The following is a 23556-nucleotide window of genomic DNA, read 5'->3' as shown; positions in this document are numbered from 1 at the left end:
CACAACATTTAGTTGCATTACTCATTCGTGCATACTGCAAATAATTAATCATTCCTCGTATAATTAAGACGTCTGATTGATGAATACGTTACTTTTTTTTTTGGTATAAACTCTGTCTTACTCTGAGTTCAAGTTTAATCTTTAAATCTGATCAACGTTGAATTCATAATTATCCCTTTAATTATATTAGCTGATGCTTCTTTAATCTAAGTATTTTATGTAATATACCTACTTTGTACAGAATAAAAAGATAAAAAATAAGAGTCAAATATAATGCTTACGCCTGTTTTTCTGGATACGATGACTAAGTTCAGGATTGGAAATCTGCGGTTGGTTTTCTTACGTCAATATTGTGAAAAGGAAACCGTTCGAACAAAGCAGAAACGATTGTTATTCAACCTTGGCATTCATTGCAACGTTTATTAGGAATTCGCTAATAGCAACATTTATAGCTTCATTAATTAATGTAACCTAAAATTTTGTGAGTCAATGGGATTTGAAGGTAAACGCAGCATTACGTAAAAAAATTGAAAACATTATTTTAGGTTATGTTGTAGTCAATTTTAAAAATTGTTTACATTTAATTTTATTTAAAAATTTTGTTTACAGTTTATAATAACGCATACAGACTCTTTATGAAACTGCCCAGGTTCTGTAGTGCATCTGGCATGTTTTTGGAGACGAGGGTCCCGGATTTCATGGCCATAATGAGATCTCGAATCGCAAATTTTTGGGAGAGAATGAGACGCTCCAGTAATAGTATTCTGGTGGCTGTCTCTAACTTTTATGACAATCCTTTACATCTGTACTGGTGCAAAGTTCATTCATCATATTATGCTAGGGATAAACCTATAAAGCCAGGAAAAAACTATAAATGATGCTCTAATTATCTTTAATTTTTTGTATTTTATTTTGATTGTAATTTGTAACTTGCATATGGGAAGGGACATTTCCTGAAATAAAACAATTTTATTATTTATTTTATTATTTATTATTTTTTTATTTATTTAATCCTTTTAGCACTGGAAGGTCACCCAAACGCGAAATATCAACGTTATACGTTGTTGTATTTCATGAGGAAGGCCCTTTTGTTTTGATTGATTCCATACGTGCGAATGGGCAGTAGTTATATGTATAAACAAATAACGTAGGTCGAGATTATCCTAACATAACACATCTATCAACGCATTACAGTATTAATGTACCCCACAGTTAATCGTATAAAAGTGTAAACCTATGTACTGGTGCGTTCCAGCAACACTTGAACGAAGGTGCGAAACAAATGGCGGTGTTGAACACGGCGGCGGGCGCGCTGGAGCGCGCGCGGCGGGCGTACGAGCGCGCCGCGAGGGAGTCGGAGCGGGCGCTCGATGCGTTCCAGAAGGCAGACGCTGACTTCAACCTCAGGTAATGTGCTGTAGCGGTGGTTTCACTAATTAACCTGTCAATATACTATGTTGTCGACTAGGTACCTTTGTTTGTTGGTCTATGGTGGTGTGTTTTATTTCTAGGTAGTGAGTATGAGTAGAATACGCAATGAAGCAATTCATTTATCGATTGATGCTGTTTATATGCACAACTTAAAATATACACCACAGGTATTATAATAATTAAAATATTAAAACTTTAAATATTAAAATTTTCACGTCGCATAAAATTATCGACATCTCGCCACTTTATTTTCTATAGCGCCAAACGAATATTCGAAAATATAATTTAACGATAGCGGCGATGTTATATTTGCTTTATCGATGATCGACAAAAAATTACCGAGTGCGAAAAATCGAGTCCTTTTTAGGGTTCCGTAGCCAAAATGGCAAAAACGGAACCCTTATAGTTTCGTCATGTCCGTCTGTCCGTCTGTCCGTCTGTCCGTCTGTCACAGCCGATTTACTCGGAAACTATAAGTACTACAGTGATGAAATTTGATGGGAATATGTGTTGTATGAACCGCTACAAAAATATGACACTAAATAGTAAAAAAAAGAATTGGGGGTGGGGCCCCCCATACATGTAACTGAGGGATGAAATTTTTTTTTTCGATGTACATACCCGTGTGGGGTATCAATGGAAAGGTCTTTTAAAATGATATAAAGTTTTCTAAAAAACATTTTTCTTAAAGTGAACGGTTTTTGAGATATCAGCTCTCAAAGTCGTAAAAAGTATGTCCCCCCCCCTCTATTTTTATAACTACGGGGTATAAAATTCTAAAAAAAATAGAGGTGATGCATGCTAATTAACTCTTTCAACGATTTTTGGTTTGATCAAAGTATCTCTTATAGTTTTTGAGATAGGTTGATTTAACTGTAATTTATTATATTTGCTGCTACGGAACCCTTTGTGCGCGAGCCCGACTCGCACTTGGCCGGTTTTATTTATTTATATCGCGCTGGCACTTGACGAGTAAACATTGTGAACAGAGTAAACTCGCGGATTCCCAGAGGGCGGGCGATGACTCCAACCCCAGGTGAATTAAAGCTGTTTTTTTATTCGTTTCATGTCTGCACTCCAACAGCGTGTAGTAACGACGTAGCAACAGTTATTTTGATGTGTTATATGCCGACATGTTTTCATACATTTATGTTTCCCATTTAAAAACCAGCATTTTAACTACTGTTCTCCATTACTCGTCAGTACTACCTAAAAGCTTTAGAGCTATTTTTATGTTCTGATATTATGGTTCAAACCAAATACGGCATCCTGATAGCGTTAGTTGATTTGATTACAATACAAGCACAAAAAATATAGGTACTAGTCGGTATTACTAGTCTAGTGGTATATGTATACCATGATCAGAGCTCTGAGAACAATAGCCATAATTTTTTTCCAATACGGTTATGTGGGTGGATATTGATTATTATTATATACGTCAATTAGTATCAAATATTGGCCGCAATGGACATGAAATATCATCTCGAAAACGGTTATTTCCATAACAGCATGACATCACGGCCGAAATGTTTACGAATTCGAGACATTCAATTAAGTATTTAGTATGCCCGTCTTCGGTTCGTTTAGCTACCATTAAAGAAAATCTAGGCCGTCTGACACGTTACACGATACAATATTACAATGGCTTAGCGCTGCGTTGGTTTATTCACCCACAAGTCACTATCTCATTGTTGGATTGTTAACAAATGCACCGGAACGTGCAGTTTTGAATTTTGAAAAGCTCGTAACAGGAGTTGCGTAAAAAGAGAGCGTTTTTTTGTTGGCTATGTAACATCACGGCATTTTTGTGAACGCCACTAAATGTGCAGCGTTTTGTAGGCCGGCGTTTTATATTTATTGTGCCGTTATATTCACATTTTTTGCGATAATGTTTCTACCACATGTAAACAAGACTTCTTAACCATGTTAATTGAGAATTATGTAATAATTAGTAATGTTTCTGTTTTTAAATTACAGTCGGGCAGAGGTTGAAAAACAGAAGACAAATATGAAATTAAGAAGCCAAGCGTGCGAAGATGCGAAACAAGAATATATGGACCAATTACGAAAGACAAATGAAGCACAGAGACAACACTACGAACAGAGGCTGCCTCATGTATTTAAACAGTTACAGGTAACTAACATTTGTACTTGAAATGTTTAAGTCCCCTGAGATATAATAGTTTGTAATAATAACCTTTTAGTTGTAGAATGTAAAGCACGTAACTTACTTCTTAACAAGAACAAACAAAGTAACTGATATGATTTGTTATTACTTACACGTTTAATTATTCAATTAACCATTGCTATTAGCAGTTGAAGTATGCAAATAATTACAACTTGTTCCTTATTAAAATAACGTTCAAGTGTAGGCGCCATGCACTTCGGCACGTCGCCAACTAGGTCGCGTGGAAAGCCACAAATTGTAAAACAACTCTATTTTTGTACACAAATAAACTAGCCGACAACGCGAGATTTAAAACAACCTTTTGTTACAGGACCTAGACGAGAAGAGAATAAAAAATATTAAAAATTTCATGTTAAGTTCAGTCGACGTCGAGAGAAAAGTATTTCCAATTATAATGCAATGTTTAGACGGTATGGAACATGCTGCCAACAGTATTAACGAGAAGGAGGTTAGTATGGAAATACAATGTGTATTCACAACAATAATGTGTTTAGCATACGTCTATCCAATATACCTTTTTATCCGTAACAAATGATATTATGTAATGCAATGTTCGTTTTAAACAGAACAAAAAATAAACAAGCGTTCTAGTTTTTAAATTGGTTTTATCTTATAAGTAATTTAATTTCACTTTTTATGTATAAAAAAGCAACTATTTCTGACCTACACGTATGACCTTTTGTCGTTTCACTTTTTTGTGTTTGTATGACCTTAAAATTTAAATACGCCAAGATAGTGCCTTCTTTTAGTATCGCGTTTGTTTAGAAGCTTAACTGATTAAGGATAATCGGATAACCGACATTCATCAAGCCATACGAGTTTTTCAAGGTCACCTAAATGCCGCAAATCTTCCTTTAAGCCATTGTAAGCAAGCATTAGTGTTGTAATTTTTGCAATATATTAATCTCCATATTAATAGTTAGATAACTTTTTGACAGAGACTTATATCAGATATATACGACGAGACGAGATTCTCGTATATTATAACTTAAAAAATACATATTAATATTAGATGACGCCATGAACTCATAACCGTTTAAAATATGTAAATAGAGTTTTTAGACTTATCATAAATATTTAGGATAGTTAATTAAACATGAGTGTAGTTTTGTTTCAAACATTTACTTAACCTTGTTTTAACGCCTATGTTTTGCCAATTAATACAATTGTTAAATGGCCATTTAATTAAAGCATATTGTAGCATATTTTGTACAATGCATTTGTTGACGCGAAGTAACTATATACATGACAATAGCGCATAAACAATCGCTGACCCAATGCGAATGGCGCTTATTGTCACCTAAAATGAATCAATAGATGTCTTCAACTAAGTTAAGAGTGATAACCAGATATTGATTTTGAAGTGAAACTTTTTTAGGAGCGCTGAGAATAAAATTTCAAGGTCGCGTCATGGCAATGCCGTCACGTCATGGAGTAAGGCGACGATTTTGGAACCTTTGAATCTTGCCTGAGAAGTTTCACTTCTGACACGCGTGCTCGGCACAAATACTCTTTTTTTATATAGCATATTGAACTGAGTATTTTATGATACCAGTATGGATATGTAGGAAGGTTTTCCTCCTTTCCATTTTGTATCACATGCTTATGAATATCTATTAATTTAAAAATTAACGTGACTTATAATATAATTCCTTATGCATCCAAATTTGCAATTTCATTATCATAAATGACCGTGAATGTTTACAATGGTTTACATAGTATGTTTGTTCGGTGCTCACATAGAATATTATTATTGCACTCCTTTTACTTTTAGAATTACTTTTCCGAATCGAGGGTATTTAAAAAAAAATATGCTCTCGTTAAAATTTAAACTAAATAGTTAAATACATACATTCTTGGTGCTGATGTTCATGTTTATTTAATTTTGTATTACGGTTATTACAATATATTACATAATTATTCCAATTGCGTGTCTTATCTCTTCCAAATTAAATGAGAAATGAGTACGTGCGCATAAATAAAAAAGGTGATAAATCCAGTTGTTGCAATTATCATTATTTATTTCTTCCAAATTTTATTGCCACGTAATTTTTTACGTCTCCTAACACAAGTGAACTGAATTTATTCCAAATTAAATGTTATTGCCACGTAAAAGAAGCGCCTACTACCACAAATGAAAATTACTCACAGAAATTATGAGATTGTTTTAAAATCCAATAAGCAAAAGAGAATTTTAATAATTTATTTTATGATTCCAGGACACACAGCTAGTAATAGAGAGGTATAAATCCGGCTTTATGCCGCCCGACGACTACCGTTTCGAAGCGGCCACCGGTGCGGACGCTACAGACTCTGCGATACCGCATCCAACTCATAACCACCTCACAGCAGCAAGGGGGACGGTGTCAGGGAACAGGATCAAGAAGAGGGGCGGGCTACTGTCCATATTCAGTTCCAATAAGGTGAGGTTTTAATAGGGAGGAGTTTAAGAATGGAGGGTAGTTGGTTAATTTCACAGAACATATAAAAGAGGTTAGAAAGGCATTGTAGGCGGGACAGACGCGCCAAGGATATGAGCACTGCTCACATCATCATCATGCGTATGATTCGTTCCATTTTAAATCGCGTGATCGCGCGGCGCTATGATTGGCTAGATTTGAAATTGCAAATATGTGCGTAAGCGGACTTGCGTGGACTTGGCCACACCCACAGGCGACACCAGTTCTTATAGGAACGGCGAATTATTGCCATTCTAACCTCTTTTATATGTTCTGTGGTTAATTTAGGTGTCTGAGACGTTGATAAGGGGTATTTTAAGCATGTAGCTGTTAGAGGGGGGACTGATGTTAGTAATGGTTGGCAGTGTTGTGGAATGCGACAGTGCTGACGAATATTTTTTAAAGTATTAGTGGAACTCAATGATTATTATTATTACAATTTTCTTGATCAATGAAAATATTAATAATTTTCTTTTTTACAATGAATTGGACTGTGAATATAACATATTTTTGCCTGTTGTGGGTTACTAAAAATGCTTTATATTATTAAGTGGGTATTGGTGCAATGTTTATTCTTCTTAATTATATTTATAACAGTTATTTTGGGCTAAGCAAAGTATTATACAATATCTGGCTTAAGCTAAAAGTTCGCCAGGAAATCCGCTTGCCAATTGGGTCGCGTTCTGCTCTTATAGTTTTGATTTATGATTGACCTGAATGTTTACTTCAGCTGCAAAATTTATAGCCAATTTATTTTATAGAGAATTTTATACTTTCAGAAACTTAATATTTTATTTATAGATAGTTAGATAGATGCTATGTTTGTCTATTTAGATTGCATGTTTTACACATTATGATTGTATTACATCTCCCGTTTCTTTAATGTTCATTGTTCAATACTTTTGTTGTTTATTATTTGTGTATGGTATAAGTTGGAGGTACTAATATGATTTTATCTGTTATTCCCTATGATCCCTACCTAACACGGGTATATATACAACCAATTGATATAATTGGCTGACGGCGGCCGGTGTTTTCATGGAAAAAGTAAGTCGACCCGCGGTGGTGGGACGTAAGTTGTAAGCATGAGGCTTCGTCGTTTCCTAACCTTTGAACCTTTCCTATCGTCATTGTCACAAATTTGCTGGAGACATTAAGAAATAGTAAGAAAGGAGAAACCATGACTACAACTACTTCTACATGAATTTAATACTAATAGTCTTTTTCTGTTTCTAAGAAAAAGTTAATCTTAAGTCAATGCCAATTAAAGCGACTGAAGAATGTCGCTAGAATTTACGCTTCAAATAAGGTTTTTTTTGATAATTTTAAAGGCAGCCCTAATACACGAAGCAAAACTATTGACTCTAGTTTTTATTGTTTCTGATTGATCATAAGTTTAATTATATTATTTTCCTATTATAGATGTACTATAAGATATGGTACAAATGAGTTAATTAAATAATTTAAACTCGTTTCAAGTCTCCAGCTCACTAATCCTAATCACTAAAACTGTCCTGTCACCAGCGAGTCGAAATTACTAAGACAATTCATCACCTCACTTTAATGTTTTATTTGTGCTTACATCTGGACTCTAAATATGGCGATCAGTCCACATTTTCATTTCTCTTTATTTGAATTTTTGTTTAATATTATTTGTTTGCTTTTGTTTCGCTCCCGTACGTTTCGGCTACAGAAGATTATTGAGGCGTGCAACTCGATCAAGGTCAGTCGGCGTGGCAGTACAAATGTTTGATAACATTCACTTTTCACTTGATTATATTGTTATTGTTCGTAGGTATTGCACATGAGGTCACGTAGCCAATAACAAATACTTGATTTTTAATTGAAGAAGAAACTAAATTATAAATAAATATTGTTAATTACTGAAATCACTAAAATTAACTAGGTTATATTTCAAAATGTATTTCTTTTTGTGCAGTTTTTTTACGTAACTAAAATTATTTTTATTTTTCATCTTCCGGAATCCCGAATATGAAGATTGGAAAATTTTTAGTAAGCAATGTTGAAGCATATTGCTATCGTTCATTGTAATACGTAATGACATCAGTAAATATGGCTTGGTTACCATGAAACATGTAAAATTCTTCTGTAGCCATTTATGTAGCATCTATTTACTTTCATTCTGTATTTGTGTCGCTAAACCTTGCCGATTTATTTAGTTTTAAGTACTTACTTAGCCTTATTTGCTACTTATGCTACTAATGCTATTACTAATTTGGTTTCTTTAATTTTATCCATTCACAGTATCACCGCTAATAAACGAAATCTTGTCAAGTTTGATCCACAAAAAATAATTTAGATGTATGAGTTAATTTTATATATTTTATCGTGTAATTAATAAGATTTTTTGTAAGTAATAATATAATGTCATGTTTTAAATTATCTAATTGTATTTTATCAATATTTAACAGAATAACATGTCGATGGATGGAAAGGAGGATTATTCAGATTTGCCGCCGAATCAGAAGAAAAAGAAGCTTCAAGCAAAAGTATCAGAATTAACTAAACAAGTTAGTATGTTACACATAATATGATCGAAATATTTTTGAACATGTAATTTACAAGATTCAGACGATCATTTTTATTATTTTTACTGAAACAATAGCTGGTAAACTAACTTAGTCTTGAAATATAATATACTAGCTTTCCGCCGGCGGCTCCGCCCGCGGTTTCAAAGAAAAACTCGCATAGTTCCCGTTCCCGTGGAATTTCCGGGATAAAACCTATCCTATATTACTCGTGGATAATGTAGCTTTCGAATGGTGAAAGAACTTTTAAAATCGGTCCAGTAGTTTATGAGCCTATTCATTACAATCAAACAAACAAACAAACAAAGTTTTCCTCTTTATAATATTAGTGTAGATTGTGATATAAATATAAAATAACATAATAATATTTTTTTTTTTTACTTAACTAGGTTGCACAAGAACAAGCCGCTATGGAAGGTCTAATGAAAATGAAAGGAGTATATGAAACAAACCCAAGTTTAGGAAATGCTATGACAGTAGAAGGTATTGTAATATTATTTACTGGACAATAATAAAAAGAGAACTGAATTGCATATAATTTTGACTTTTCTACAAAGTTTTCCATATCTATTAAGAAATATTCTCTGAAAGGTGTTCTATAAATCTCAACGAAAATGATTGATATATTATCATATAATATGATGTATATTTGTATTTTAGTTCAACTCAATGAGTGCTGCGATAAATTAAAGAAGTTAAAAGCACAACTGAGCAAATACGAAGAGTTGCTCGCAGAAGCGAACAACCAAGTGTGCGCGCCGCCCCTACACCCCACCGCTAGAACTAACGGATCGGCGCCTAATCAGGCGACTAGGTACGGTTTTTATTTAGCATTATCAATAATGTGAAGAAAAATAAAAGAAAAGTCTGGGTGATAACATAATAGATGAGTTGCTTTCTAATGTAATACTTTCTGTTTAAATTGATATGAACGTTACTTTTGTAGCAATTTTCCTAATACATACTCAAAAATTTATATTTATAAAGCATTTTGATTGCTATAAAACTAAAATATCTACAGGTAAATTAGTTTGGAGAAATTTTTGCATATGTAGTGGTGTGTATATTACTCAGATCTTAGAGCGCGTTTCCACTATATCGTTCTGGCCTATACAAAAATGTTTCGATATCCTAACATTACTATTTAATTTTATACTTATTCCTAGCAACACTTTTGTTTTCAATAAAAACAAGTTTTTATTTGAAAGAAAATGGTTTTGACTTTATAAAAAAAAATATATCATTCAATTTTACGTCCTTGAGCAAACGACAAGGCGACTACCGTGAAACAATAAAATATCGTGTCCATAATAATTTGTTTCATAATTAATATTTGACCATAATAATTACGAAACAAAACAAATAAATAAATCGTCACTTGATAGTGGAAAGTGGAAACACGCACAAAACCAGAATAAACCAGTTTACGCTGTCCGCAGGTGCCACGTGCAGTCGTTTGGTACCGTTAGAACATAAAGCACATTTCATTCAAAAATTATAATTATTATGTACGTAGTTTAATTGATAAATTTTGTATTTGTTGATTGTTGTTATTATTTTTTATTATTGTTATAATATTTGTTGAAGTGAATTACATGTCCCGCAGCCGGAGGCCCCAAATGAAAACTCAGATGTACTTAAAAACTACATTTAATAGCTAAAATGAGACTTTTACACCCATGTCTGCACGATGCAGACCGGAGTTAAAGAATGAATTTATACAGTTTAATAATTATAAAGACGTAAGCTTGGATGCTAACTAAGGGAAATCGCATCCACATTCTATTCCCGTGCGAACGGCGTATTCAGCAGTTTTGTATGAAGGCAGGGCCATAACTAGTGTTTAATTTGTGTGTAAGTGTTGTAACTTTATATTGTTAATTCAATATGGCTCCAGTGTTAAAACATGGTCGAGGCAAGCCTTTGACTTCTCAAACTAAAGAATTAAACTTTAAATGTCGTTTCTTTTTCAGGTTAGTAAATTTTTCATTTTAGTAACATTGTTAATGTAAAAGTTATATGTATGTTAAATGTGCAAATATTAAAATAAAGTCTCATCTTTTTCAGAGGAGAAACACATATAGTTTAATTTAAAATCCCTTATATATACAGGGTTACTTGTAAAACACCGGCAACCTCGCAGGACAAGATAGCTAACATCATAAGTAACAACATTTCGACTTTTGATAATTTGTTAGATTTTATTTTCATACAAAAATAAATATTCATTTAATTTTCCGTCTGAATATTATAAACTCTACGCCTCCCAAAAATTACGTAAACAAAAAGCGAACGAGAGGGGGAAGGGGGCGTCGCGTCGTCCATCCGATAATTAATAGAACATAGACTTACAAATGTAAGGAGAGTACAATAAAAGTTTAAAAAATCATTTAAAAATAATTTATTGCGTTATGCCAAAAGTCGTAGAACAAATGTTGTTACTTATGATGTTAGCTATCTTGTCCTGCGAGGTTGCTGGTGTTTTACAAGTAACCCTGTATAAAATAAAATGTTGTTTTATTTTATTTGCTGACCATACACTACTACAAACGCAAAAATTTCTCCAAGCTAATTTACCTGTATCACATTTAAATTGTTTATAAACAATTCATTAAAGTAGTCAGCAGATTTTAAGTGTTGCGTCTTTAATCTTCATATCCTTTTTATCGGGTATTATAATTGCTACATAATACATGTGCTACATTTGTTGCTATTGTGTGCCCTGTAAATTTATCAAATGTATGTTTCATCTCAATATCTGAAATAGAACGCAGATGAAGGTCAAATTTTGTGGTATTAACGTGTTTAATCTATCGATTTATACTAAAATATCATATTTCTACACAGTATCGGTTCAAACAGCGAGTCCCTATCGCGGTCCGCGTCCGAGTCGTCCGTCAGCACGGGCGGGTGCGCGGGCACCGCGGGCACGGCCACGGTCGGCCGAGCGGCAGGTGGCTCGCCGGAGTCCGGTCTCGGCGGGGAACTCGCCGCCGCCCACCAGGACCACCACGCGGACGACCACCACGACGACCACGACCACGACCACGATCACGATCACGATCACGAGTCGGACTTTGATTACTACTACGAGCCGGATCTGCAGCCCCTCGGGTACTGCAAAGCGTTGTATGCGTTTGAAGGTTTGTACCAATTATTGATTTTATGTCCATTTATGCTCTAATTATTGATTTTTAGTTAAATTATAATGCTTTCACTGGCTGTAACATAAATATTGAATGAAACTGAGGCAACAAATGTTACCCCTCTAAGTTGGTATACATAATATATAATATAGACATTATCCTAATTGTTATAATAACCTGCATATTTCAACTTTAATGTGATAATCACGGACTATATAATTTTCATCGTAAACGTTTACAACTTTCTTTTTTTTTATATGTCTATACATTTTGCCCAATTAAATTTGACCAAACTAAAGACCAAAAGTGTCATCTACTAATCGTATACCACTCGCAGCGAACGGCACGGGCTCCACGATGCGCATGGAGTGCGGCGAGCGGCTGCTGGTGCTGGAGACGGACGCGGGCGACGGCTGGACGCGCGTGCGCCGCCACCACACGCGCGAGGAGGGCTTCGTGCCCACCACATACATCGCCACCACGCTGTACGCCGACGCGCACGCGCATGCGCACTAGCCGGTAACTACCCACCTCACACATGTACTCATGCACATACGTGACAAACTACAATACACTGTAATGTACACGCACATTAGCCGGTAACTAGCCACCTCCACATACACACATAGACACGCACACACGTAAGAAACTACAATGCATGCACCACGCTGTACCCGAACGCGCACGTGCATGCGCACTAGCCGGTAACTACCCACCTATACACGTAGACACGTAGACACGCACCCACACACGCATTCACACACACAATGACGCATCAAGGCACTCACACATGACAAGCTACAATACAATAATGCACACACACATTCGCGTACCTGCACGTGCCTATAATGAGTATACGAGCACGCCCTCACTCACGTACTCTCACGTATTTTGTTATGTGTTGACACACATAACAAAATACAGTAAAATAACACATACGAATACGAGCGCGCACGCATGTAACAACAAACGGACGTATAATATAAAAGAGCGTGTGTGAAGAGCACACGTGTCAGAAGTGGAACTTCTTTGGCAAGATTCAAAGATACCAAAATCGTCACCCTACTCCATGACGTGACGGTATTGCCATAACGCGAACTTGAAATTTTACTCTCAACGCCCTTAAAGAAGTTTCTCTACAATAACGGACATGCACACTCGCGCACTAATACTCTAGCCGCTAACTGTGCAAAAAGAAACGCACGTAATCACCTACACACTTACACAAAACACAATAACGCTAACGCTCAGTCCGGTGCTAAACTCACACACAGACATAGGCACACGCTCTTACAACCGAACGCTAAAGTGCGTCACACACGGTGAAGATACTATAATATTTTATCTTAAGATACTGTAATATTTTATATCACAGTATCTTAAGGTATCCGGTATCAGCGTTCTGACCATCATTTTTCTTATTGTCATTGCGTACTAAGACCCCTGTAGAACCGCCATCCTGTTACAAATGACCCGAAATTTTGTGGGTCATTTGTACACACATGCAAGCACGAACGCGCTGCACTATTATCACACACAAACTACCAGTGCCGTCACATACTATAACAAAGTTTCTTTACCGTGTAAGTTAAGGATAACTACATAAACCTTGACCCATAAACTAGACTAGGGTAGAAGCCTTTAAAAATAATAAAAAGATAAAAAAAATCGCAGTCTGATGAAACCTATTAGAAAAGGAGGGGAATATGATGAAAATAAAAGGAAAAATAAATTACGGTCAATCCGAGTTCGGGAAGTGGGAGGGGGGAGCTTTTAAGAGAAAAAAATGGTTTCTCTCGATTTCCGACAAAACTACAAGTCCTACGGAAAAAAGTTCAATGGCAAAGTTGTAGGTAATTAAAAGTTCTACAACTTTTGTATTCACAATTTTTTCACATAACCTCAAAATTTAGGTGAAAAATTCAAAAAAAAACAAGTTTTTGGTCTTTTATTTTTATCTACTTCAAAATTTATTTATTTTCTACGAAATTTGGTGGAAACTTACTTTATTATGTCCTAAATACACTGTAATTTATTTGATTGAAAATATTTATTTTTTCGCCTTATTTTGAATTAATACCAAAAAAACAACCTAATTTTCAATCGAAAAGTCACCCGTCAAAATATCAGCTTTTTTCAAAAACTTGTGGAGCTTTTTGTTCATTGAAATCTCTACTTTCATATGGTGTAAAAAAAAATAAACATTACCATAGTAAACGTTCTCAGGAAACGCATACAAACAGTGTGATAATGAGCTTTTACTAAATCAGGCAAATTTCTCAAACGACCTGAAATGTTTTTATCGACATCATTTTGCTTTTGAATATGCTGTAAAATATCAGTTGTATCGTAACTTACAACAGATGATTTTTTTCTTTTGAAATATTACCGAAAAGCCGATACAAGAGAAAATATAGAATTCGAGGAGTGTGCCTGATTTAGTAAAAGCTCATTATCACACTGTTTGTATGCGTTTCCTGAGAACATTTACTATGGTAATGTTTATTTTTTTTACACCATATGAAAGTAGAGATTTCAATGAACAAAAAGCTCCCCAAGTTTTTGAAAAAAGCTGATATTTTGACGGGTGACTTTTCGATTGAAAATTATGTTGTTTTTTTGGTATTAATTCAAAATAAGGCCAAAAAATAAATATTTTCAATCAAATAAATTACAGTGTATTTGGGACATAATAAAGTAAGTTTCCACCAAATTTCGTAGAAAATAAATAAATTTTGAAGTAGATAAAAATAAAAGACCAAAAACTTGGTTTTTTGAATTTTTCACCTAAATTTTGAGGTTATGTGAAAAAATTGTGAATACAAAAGTTGTAGAACTTTTTATTACCTACAACTTTGCCATTGAGTTTTTTTCCGTAGGACTTGTAGTTTTGTCGGAAATCGAGAGAAACCATTTTTTTCTCTAAAAAGCTCCCCCCTCCCACTTCCCGAACTCGGATTGACCGTAATTTATTTTTCCTTTTATTTTCATCATATTCCCCTCCTTTTCTAATGGGTTTCATCCGACTGCGATTTTTTTTTGTTTCAAAAATTATCTACTCTAGTCTAAACCCCATTGAAAAATAAATACATAAAACCTATTTTTTATTTTTACGTATATTACGTATATTTTTTTATTGTGATTTCTACGTAAAATAATGTTTAAAATCAATCAACATCATTTGAGCTAAATCGTAGCAAGCAAACAAACCTAGATAGTAACATTACTTTCTCTTACTCGTACGTGTTGTTTTGATTAACACCTTATTATCATAGCCTCTTGTGAATATTTGGAGGCGTACTACACAAACATGTCTTTGTGTAATGAGGTTTTTAGAATACTTCTAATATTCAACTAAGAATGAGCATTGTAATTTTATGCTCAAGTAATATTACAAAATAGAAATTTGATGAGTTTTTATTATCCATTAAATGCAATTTGATCTTATCTATCTATGAATAAATTAATGATTACACAATACGGATAATATAATAATTTCCCTAAAAGAATTACTCCAAATATGACGTTTATTTAAGGTCAAGTTGAGTCAACTTAATTACAAATTGTCCCATATACACTCACCGGCACGGAATCTTGGCCACTGCAAATTTTAGGGTAAAATAGCACTACTTCTTTTCTACTACAAAATTCAATAAAAATTTAATCAAAACTAGTTACTTTAATGTTTTTACTAACTTTTAGTAATAATTGGAAGTTTATAAGAAGTACTACTGCGTAGATATGAATTAAACAAGAATTTACGCTTTTCCTGTGAAATTTAAATGATTTCTTAAAAAATGCACAAAAATTAGAAAGAACGTTTCCATAAAAAAAATTGAACCTTTTAAGATAGGGTGATTCCTTCTCTTTCCTTAAACACTGTTTGCATCCAGTCTGGCATACTCTAGAAGACATTTTTGATGTCCACTTGAGCTATAGTATACCAAACGGCCCCAGCTGTATTTCTAAGCTTATCTAACATTGATGCTGGGTTGGAATCGAACTTAATGTTTCTTTTAAGCATGTCCCAGATGTGTTCTATTGGATTAAGATCCGGGCTACGAGCTGGCCACTCCAATTTTTCAATAATAACCTCTTGAAGGTACTCTTATACGCATCGTACGACACGCGGACGTGCGTTATAGTGTATTAGTAGCAAATTTTCTTCACTGATAAACCTGTAATAGGGCTGAACATGTTCCTGGAGAATTTCCTCAATGTACCTGATCAAATTTAAGGCATTATCTACGATAACTAACTCCGTGCGAGCATCGGAACTTATACCTCCCCATACCATTATTGACCCTCCATGAAAAATCGCAGTTTGAGTGTGGTGATGGATGAAAAACTCTCTTCTCGTCTCGTTTATACTGACTCTTGGCTATCAGAAGCTCGTAAAGTGCCTTAGCAGTCATCTGTAAACACCTCACGAGCGCACTGGCTGTGGGTCCAGTTTTCATGTTCTCGTGCAAAACGAAGACGTGCTTCTCTGTGATGTCTGAGGAGTTCTGGACGGTGTGCTGGTCTGCAAACCTTCAAATTAACTTCCTTCATTAGTCTTCTCACCGATTGCTCACTCACATTTATTATCCTGGTGTTTTAGAGCCGGTGGTGTATCTCAAAAACTGTCAGAAAGCCATTTCTGAGTATCTCTTGAACAATAAACGGGTCTTCTCGAGCTGATGTGCACCTCACGCCTTCATTTCCTGGTCTGCACGTGTAGCTGCCAGTCTCCTGGTATCTTCTCCATGCATAGTGCATCGCTGAACGTGGTATGTACTGTACATTAGGTACTTTACATTGCAGCAGTCATTGGTCTAACATTGTGATGGCCTGAGCAGGTTGTTCAGATGTTAACGGCATTTTTTATTGTTTGTTATGATCATTGACTACAGTACAACAATAACAATATCTTAAAACGTCATAAACGATATCGAAAAAAGTTTTAAACGAACAATTCGTAACTTCGGCTTAACCGCACAAATCACAAATTTCGAGTAAATCTAAAAAAGTGGTAAAAGATTATTCTCAAACTTAATGATTTCTTACCATAAAATTAAACAAATAATATGTTAACATATCTGCATACAAAAAAATCGTGAAAAACACTTCAAACTTTTTTTATCGGCAAATTTGTAAGTGGCCAAGATTCCGTGCCGGTGAGTGTAATTTCATTCACATTCATTATTCAATTTGTGGATAAAAAATGTTATTGCGTTGGTCATGGACACTTTCAGAATCTGATTATATTTTAATGTCAACTGACATTGACCTTACTCTATAATTTAATTCAATTTTGATGTCATCATCATCATCATTTTGGACTAAATATATTCTTCATTATGGATTCCATTTTTACGGGGGATTGGTTGGTTTGATTTTTTTAGTACTTACACTCTTATTTAAATACTACCTTTCCGCCCGCGGCTTCGCCCGCGTTTTCAAAGAAAAACCCGCATAGTTCCCGTTCCCGTGGGATTTCATTCATTAATCCAAGTTACCCTCCCACTTATATATGTGTACTAAATTTCATTGTAATCGGTTAAGTAGTATTTGCGTGAAAGAGTAACAAACATACATACAAATACATCCATCCTCACAATCTTTCGCATTTATAATATTAGGAGTAGGATTACGAAGTACAGATACATAAATATCGTCCATTTCGTAATTGTTAAACTAGAATAAAATATGTATGTACTTCCTATTACATAATTTTACTTCTTGAAATTCATTAGTAATCTAATTAATTCGTTTTGAATTAATTATCAAGTGAAATATAAAAAGCGGAACGACTATTCTATATGAACTTACTACACTATTTTTTATGACGCTTCAAAATTCAATTTCTCATTCTTTTTTGTCTTGAATGCCATATTCCCGATTTCAATAGAGACGGGTTCTGCCAATGTCCACACGTACGTTTCAATAAAACAATTTAACAATGTTATACAAAATATATTGTCAGTATTAGGTTACAGTTGTAAACTTACTGTAAATTGATTTTTTTATTAAGATATTTTTAATGTTCCAGACAGCCAACGCCCGATCTCCGTCGCTAGAGCAGGCGGCAGGTCGCTCGCGGTGACGCCGCTCCGGAACCCCAAGTGCCGCGCTTTGCGTAAACGTTCTTTGTGGCCTACATAATATAATGATATTTTTGCTATAATTTGTCGTTTTCGAGCATGCCTTATATCGCCTTAGGTCGCCGAGAAGAATGGGGAAATCATAATAACATTCCATGATCTTATTTATTGTGTATATTATTTTTTTTTATTATTTTTTGTTATGTGGCGTACATATTTTTCATGTATGTTCGTGTAACGTTAGGGTGTAATTTAAAATGTAATATTTTTGTAACGCGTCATCTTCGTTGTGCCAGATGTTTATGTGTTAAGGTCTTTTTCGTACTTATGGTATAGAAATAACTTTGCTTTTATGTGATTCCGCCATTGTCTATTCGAAATTATAGCAAAAATAAGGTTAATTTAATTAATTTTTCACGTGTAATATATGTAAACTTTAATGTATTTCTATTAAGAGAGTACTCATTTCACTGACGTATATGCATTAATGAGTAAATGTAACGCTGTATCCGTTATCAAATGTATTATAAATGCTAATGTTAAATGAATCTTACTTAGTTATAATGCTAGCTAAATTTCGTAACTAGCCAATGCTACTTTATGAATATTTGCCGTATGCAAGAAATATCAATGTATTTATATATAGTGAGATGATGGATGAATGAGTGCATTTGATTTTTATATAAAATAAAATATATGATGACAGAACCTCATGCGTTTCTTTTTGACCCCGATTAATGATTTCCTTGAGTATAGCTATGTTTGATTAGATTGCAGCAGATTCATAGCAGTAGAAAAATGTATGCTTGGGAATAAAATATTATGAAAATATTGTTATAATAGCAGAAAATATATGCATTATTATTGTAGGAAATTATTGTATATTTAAAACGAATTATATAATTTCGTTTAAAATGTATTGTATGACATTATTGGAAATATTGGCATATAATATCCGGCTTATGAAGGCAATACATAGGTCAAGAAAATTTAAAATTGATTTATTCATGACCTTTCTACCATAGTTTCTTAACACCACTATTTTGAAATCGTAAAAAATTACGATTATGTATACTAAATTTTGGAATCGTTATTGATTTATGTAATCGTAATAATATAACATTAAATTACAATCTGCCTATAACAATATCTAAATAGCATTGAAATTATATGCTATTACACATAATGAGTTCCAATAAAAAACAATAATTCAAGATAGCATGTAAACGTGTTTACGTTGCGCTTGCTGGCTGCTCCATTGCCCGACTGCGCCTTCCGCGTCTTGCCACGCAACGTTGCATAACAAAACCGCATAAACACTAAATATCGAACTAAACATAACTTAAACCTTGATTCAATAGATATTTAGCTAAACTATGTCCACATCGGGATATTGACCGCTCAATTTCTCTGGCTCGAAACGATTTTATTTGAAACTAAAGTCCAAACAGATTTAAGCATGTATGTCTAGAACACAGCGCGTTGTCCTATTTTAGCAATGAAGTCATAATATTTTAGACATTATTTCAGGCTCTTTATTCATAATTTTTAACAACATTCTCTTAAACGGCTTCAATTCGAAGATATTTTTGTATTTTTTTTATTATAAAACTGGATATATTTCGTATACGCTACAGAACGCCCACACTACTAAGCAAAGGGCTTTGAATTACTGGACACTAAAAGGTAGGTATGCAAGCATATTGAACGCGATTGGCAATTCCTTTGACAAAACAAGTTACACGGGAATTACACCATCCCGAGGTCGCTGGTTGCGTATATTAATAGTTTTCCTGCTTCGTGAGGGAGTGTCTCCGTATTTAAGAAGGCGACCCGCCCTCGTTTTTCTTGAATTTGTAAAAAAATAAGTAAAGTTGCAATTTCTAGTAGTTAGTAGGTAGAAGACCAGTTAAATGATAATACTCCTTTTCTTCGAAATATCATTGGTACGATACCAACAGTAAATATCTACATAAATACTTATTTATGGGTCTTTAATTTACAACTTTACTATTATATTAAAATTACTGAAAATATAGATTATAGAGACTGAGCGTTCGCATAATATAATATTGTCTATGTGTACTTAGGCCGTAAAACCGGCTACATTCTTCTGGAACATTTTAGTAGGAACATAAGAAGGCTGAAGGCAGGTAATAGTCAGCTTGCCCTTGAGGAACCTAAAATAGATAAAAGTTCAACATTTTTCCTATTTTGAATTCGATTTGTCTTACGAGTAACTAGTTACGTTTACAGCCTTTGCAGAAGAAAACAAAAATATCTTCGCAACATAAAATTTTGTGTCTAATAATCAAACGATGTCAATACAAAATTAGCTGACGTAACAATGGTGGGAATATACGAGAGACAATGCCCAAAAGTAAGGTGGTAGTAGTTATAAAGTCATCTCGTAAGCAAGTATCTACGTGCTGTAATTATCTATTGTTAAATAAGCAAGTTATAACGCTTCGCACGATGAGTGGGCAATTATACGAAAAGTAACTATCGGAAGGAACAGTAATTAATTACCCATAAGTGGGAAAGCGTGTAACTACGGTCTTACATTAAAATGCTCCCAGTGTCGCAGACTTTGACCTTTAAACTTTATTGATAGTAAGCCTATGTTACAACTTTGCCATTTGATAATGGAAAAGTTGCAATTAGGTTATATCTATGACACACGTCTGTGGAACTTTTAAAAGCTACTTAGTCAAGTTATCTATAGCTTTCTAATGAAATATGACTACATGAAACGACGGTAACAGTGCTTGGCAAAAAACTATGAGGAACATTACATACATGATGCATTCAATGTTTTATTACTTGATTCAAATAAACATAGACTTCTGATTTAATTTGTTTGAATGATTAGTTAGTTAAAGTCAATGTTTGTTTGAGAATATAGTTTGTTATACAAACACCGATTTCAAATTACTGTCTCCTAAATTTGCTAGACAAAAATAATATATTAAGACGGAATAATTTCTTCTATTTATTATTTCAAAATGTAAATCATATTACCTCATCAACTTAAGTAGGTATATGACGTCTTCTTTTAGTAGGCTATGGATATTCTATTAAGCTGTCTGTTCTAGCTTCCTCTTACTAACGCAGAACTAATCTCTTATTAAGCCAAATTGTCGGTTAATATACACTTCAAATAATTAACACTAATAAAAATAATTATCTGTAATAAGTTACTCAAGCATAAGTGGATACATACATTGTATCATAATATTAGCCCTTGTCCATCATGCGATAAGTTGGAAAATCCAAACTTATCTATAGATACTATAATATTCTATTGATATTTCATATATTTATGTATGTCTTAACTTCTACCCGTAAAGCATAATCAATAATCATCCTAGTTACAGCTGCTGAGGATTGAAGCAGGCGCTAGCATTCCAAATTGTGTTTATATTTAATTAAATCATGTTAGTATTAACGATCTGACTCGCGCTAGGAAAATAGAGCTTTTAATGAGAATTAGATAGGTAGGTTATTTAAGAATGTTAAATTGGAATAATTTGAATTTAAAACTTTTTAAATTACCTACTAGGTTACGGCAACCTGGGTATATATGCAAATTAAATATATTTACTTTTAACGTTATATTAAATTAGTAGCTAAATGACTCTTACTAAAATGCTAGCAAATATAAATTGAGATGAGTAAATAAGCTTTCTGATGTAATGAAAATCGTAGAAGCATCCCTAATTAAAATACTCCGCTATGAATCTAGTAAATTAGTTCATAATATTAAAACCCGTGGTTTATTAATAACGAACAACGAACTCATTTCAGTGACTTAACCTGACGTGTTTGTTTAACTTATGCAATCATTTGTAGTAATTACTAATTATACATTTAAATAATTGTTGCATCGTGCAGGCAGTACAATATTGCGTTACCTTCTGTGTTACAGAATTCACATCAAGGACTTTCTGTCGCCGTTTATCTTTATAACATGTAAATGCTTGTTGTTGGTTCACTGCGAGACATTTCAAAATAGTGTCATTGTATTTAATCTACTTTTAATAATGACACTGTTTCGGTCAGATTGTTGAAAAATTCATTTGTGGAGATTGGACATGATCAAATATATTTTTGTAACTCAAATAGGTATCTACAGCTCTTAAACATTATTTACCTACTAGAAGAAAGCTTAATTATTTCAGTATGCTGTATGACATAGCATAATATTTAAATGTTATCCCTAGTCAGCTAGTAGGTAGGTAACCTAAGTAGCAATTAAAATAGGGTAAAATCATTTGACCTTGTTCGAGTAGAATTTGAAAATTTGCAATTCAATGGTTATTTTCTCGTTAATTAAGCACCATTACGCGTTCGGATTGTACGTTTATATTTAACAGTCAGCATATTTCGAAGATTTTATGCCTTTCCGGTATTGTTATCGCTCAAAATGTGCTGTTATGTATTAGGTGTGCCACATAAATTGTCGTCTCTAATATTCGACACCAATTAGCTTAATGCTAAGTTTAAATTTAGACGAATGATGAAATGAAAGTGTATTAACGGCCTGGTAATAAAATTAAATAACAGCTGCCTAATGAAATTCTCCCGGTGAAATAATGAGCGGCGGTGAAGGTGAAGTGATAAGGTGAATGGGAACATGACACAGTTTTTGTAAATTTGGTTTTGTGACGTTCAATATACGTGCCCAGCGCTTCGAAGGCAATAAGGGCGTATAATTTGTCACACCCCACGCGTCCCTCAGCACATCTTTATGACTCTTTGTGCGATTCTATTTGTTAATCCGTAAAGGAAACGCTGGGAATGTTATTAAATTGATGATTAAATGCGTGCGAATTACTCGGATGGGCGAACTCTTTGTATGGTAGAGACCCAAGAGATGTAACATAAGTTTAGATTGCATAGGTCCATGTTTTAATCACAGCACATATAGGTATACTTCTGTTTTAATTTGTTTCCTGAGCACAAACAGGTGCCTCTCAGATACGAAAGTACATCGAAAAATTGGATTTCAATTATCAGCCTCGGGCATAACTCGTCCACATGTTCAGGAATTCACCTGCTTGAAATACATATATCTATACGATATGAAATGTATGACAATCGTGATTTTGTTCAAGTGTCTGGGTATACGAATGTATTATGCAAAACATTTCCTTAATTAATTAATTTTATGCAAAATTTATTATTCATCAGACCAAAGGCTTATTATAATAATATTGTATAGCTGTAATGAGATAAAGTAGAAAGAAATGTTAGAAAGAAATATTACCAATAGTTACACAATTATTTCAACTCTTTAAATTACATAATTAGGTATAATTCGTTTAATATACCTTCTTTCTTACATGGTATATATTAATTTTGTAAAAAAAAAAGATTTCCCACGAAGCAATAAAAATTGGTGATTTTTACTTTTGAGTAGGTACTTACCAGCATTATTAAAGTGAGTATCAGATATCACATAACGTCTTACGCAAATTGATAAATTAATGAATGTAGGTACACCAAATAAATGGCAGTGAGTTCAATTCATGTCTAACGTTCGTTTGTAGTGAGTAGGTACTCTGTACTACGAAACCGCTCAAGATGGGTAAGGCTTGCGCAAATCCGTTGTTGTCTTAATAGGTGGCAAATGTTAGGGCAACGCAGAGTAAATGAAATTAATTTGATGTAGCATACTTTCATACCGGTTCGCAG

At 33.9% G+C, this 23556-nt stretch overlaps 1 protein-coding gene across 3 annotated transcripts in view; it reads left to right on the top strand.

The window, feature by feature from the left end:
- Cip4 (formin-binding protein 1-like Cip4) overlaps nucleotides 1-18567 on the top strand; it is a 41384-nt gene extending 22817 nt beyond the window's left edge. Inside the window, exons 5-15 of one of the 3 annotated variants that reach the window (XM_090119641.1) lie at nucleotides 1256-1407; nucleotides 3409-3565; nucleotides 3930-4067; nucleotides 5839-6042; nucleotides 7772-7801; nucleotides 8511-8609; nucleotides 9017-9110; nucleotides 9288-9441; nucleotides 11475-11770; nucleotides 12111-12292; nucleotides 17812-18567. In XM_090119641.1, coding sequence (XP_089975767.1) covers nucleotides 1256-1407; nucleotides 3409-3565; nucleotides 3930-4067; nucleotides 5839-6042; nucleotides 7772-7801; nucleotides 8511-8609; nucleotides 9017-9110; nucleotides 9288-9441; nucleotides 11475-11770; nucleotides 12111-12289 — 1503 coding nt within the window. In that variant the 3' untranslated portion in view covers nucleotides 12290-12292; nucleotides 17812-18567. Of the gene's footprint in view, nucleotides 1-1255; nucleotides 1408-3408; nucleotides 3566-3929; nucleotides 4068-5838; nucleotides 6043-7771; nucleotides 7802-8510; nucleotides 8610-9016; nucleotides 9111-9287; nucleotides 9442-11474; nucleotides 11771-12110; nucleotides 12293-17807 lie in introns of all 3 variants that reach the window. The other 2 variants (XM_090119640.1, XM_090119642.1) reach the window with 2 other exon arrangements.
- The last annotated feature ends 4989 nt before the right edge of the window (nucleotides 18568-23556 follow it).

This window comes from Colias eurytheme, chromosome 3 (assembly GCF_061535395.1).
Source record: "Colias eurytheme isolate Ceu_HAF_F1 chromosome 3, ilColEury1 Martin Lab GWU primary, whole genome shotgun sequence".
Lineage (NCBI taxonomy): Eukaryota > Metazoa > Arthropoda > Insecta > Lepidoptera > Pieridae > Colias > Colias eurytheme.
The sequence above is the reverse complement of the archived record's forward strand: the minus strand, read 5'-3'. Positions and strand labels throughout refer to the sequence as shown.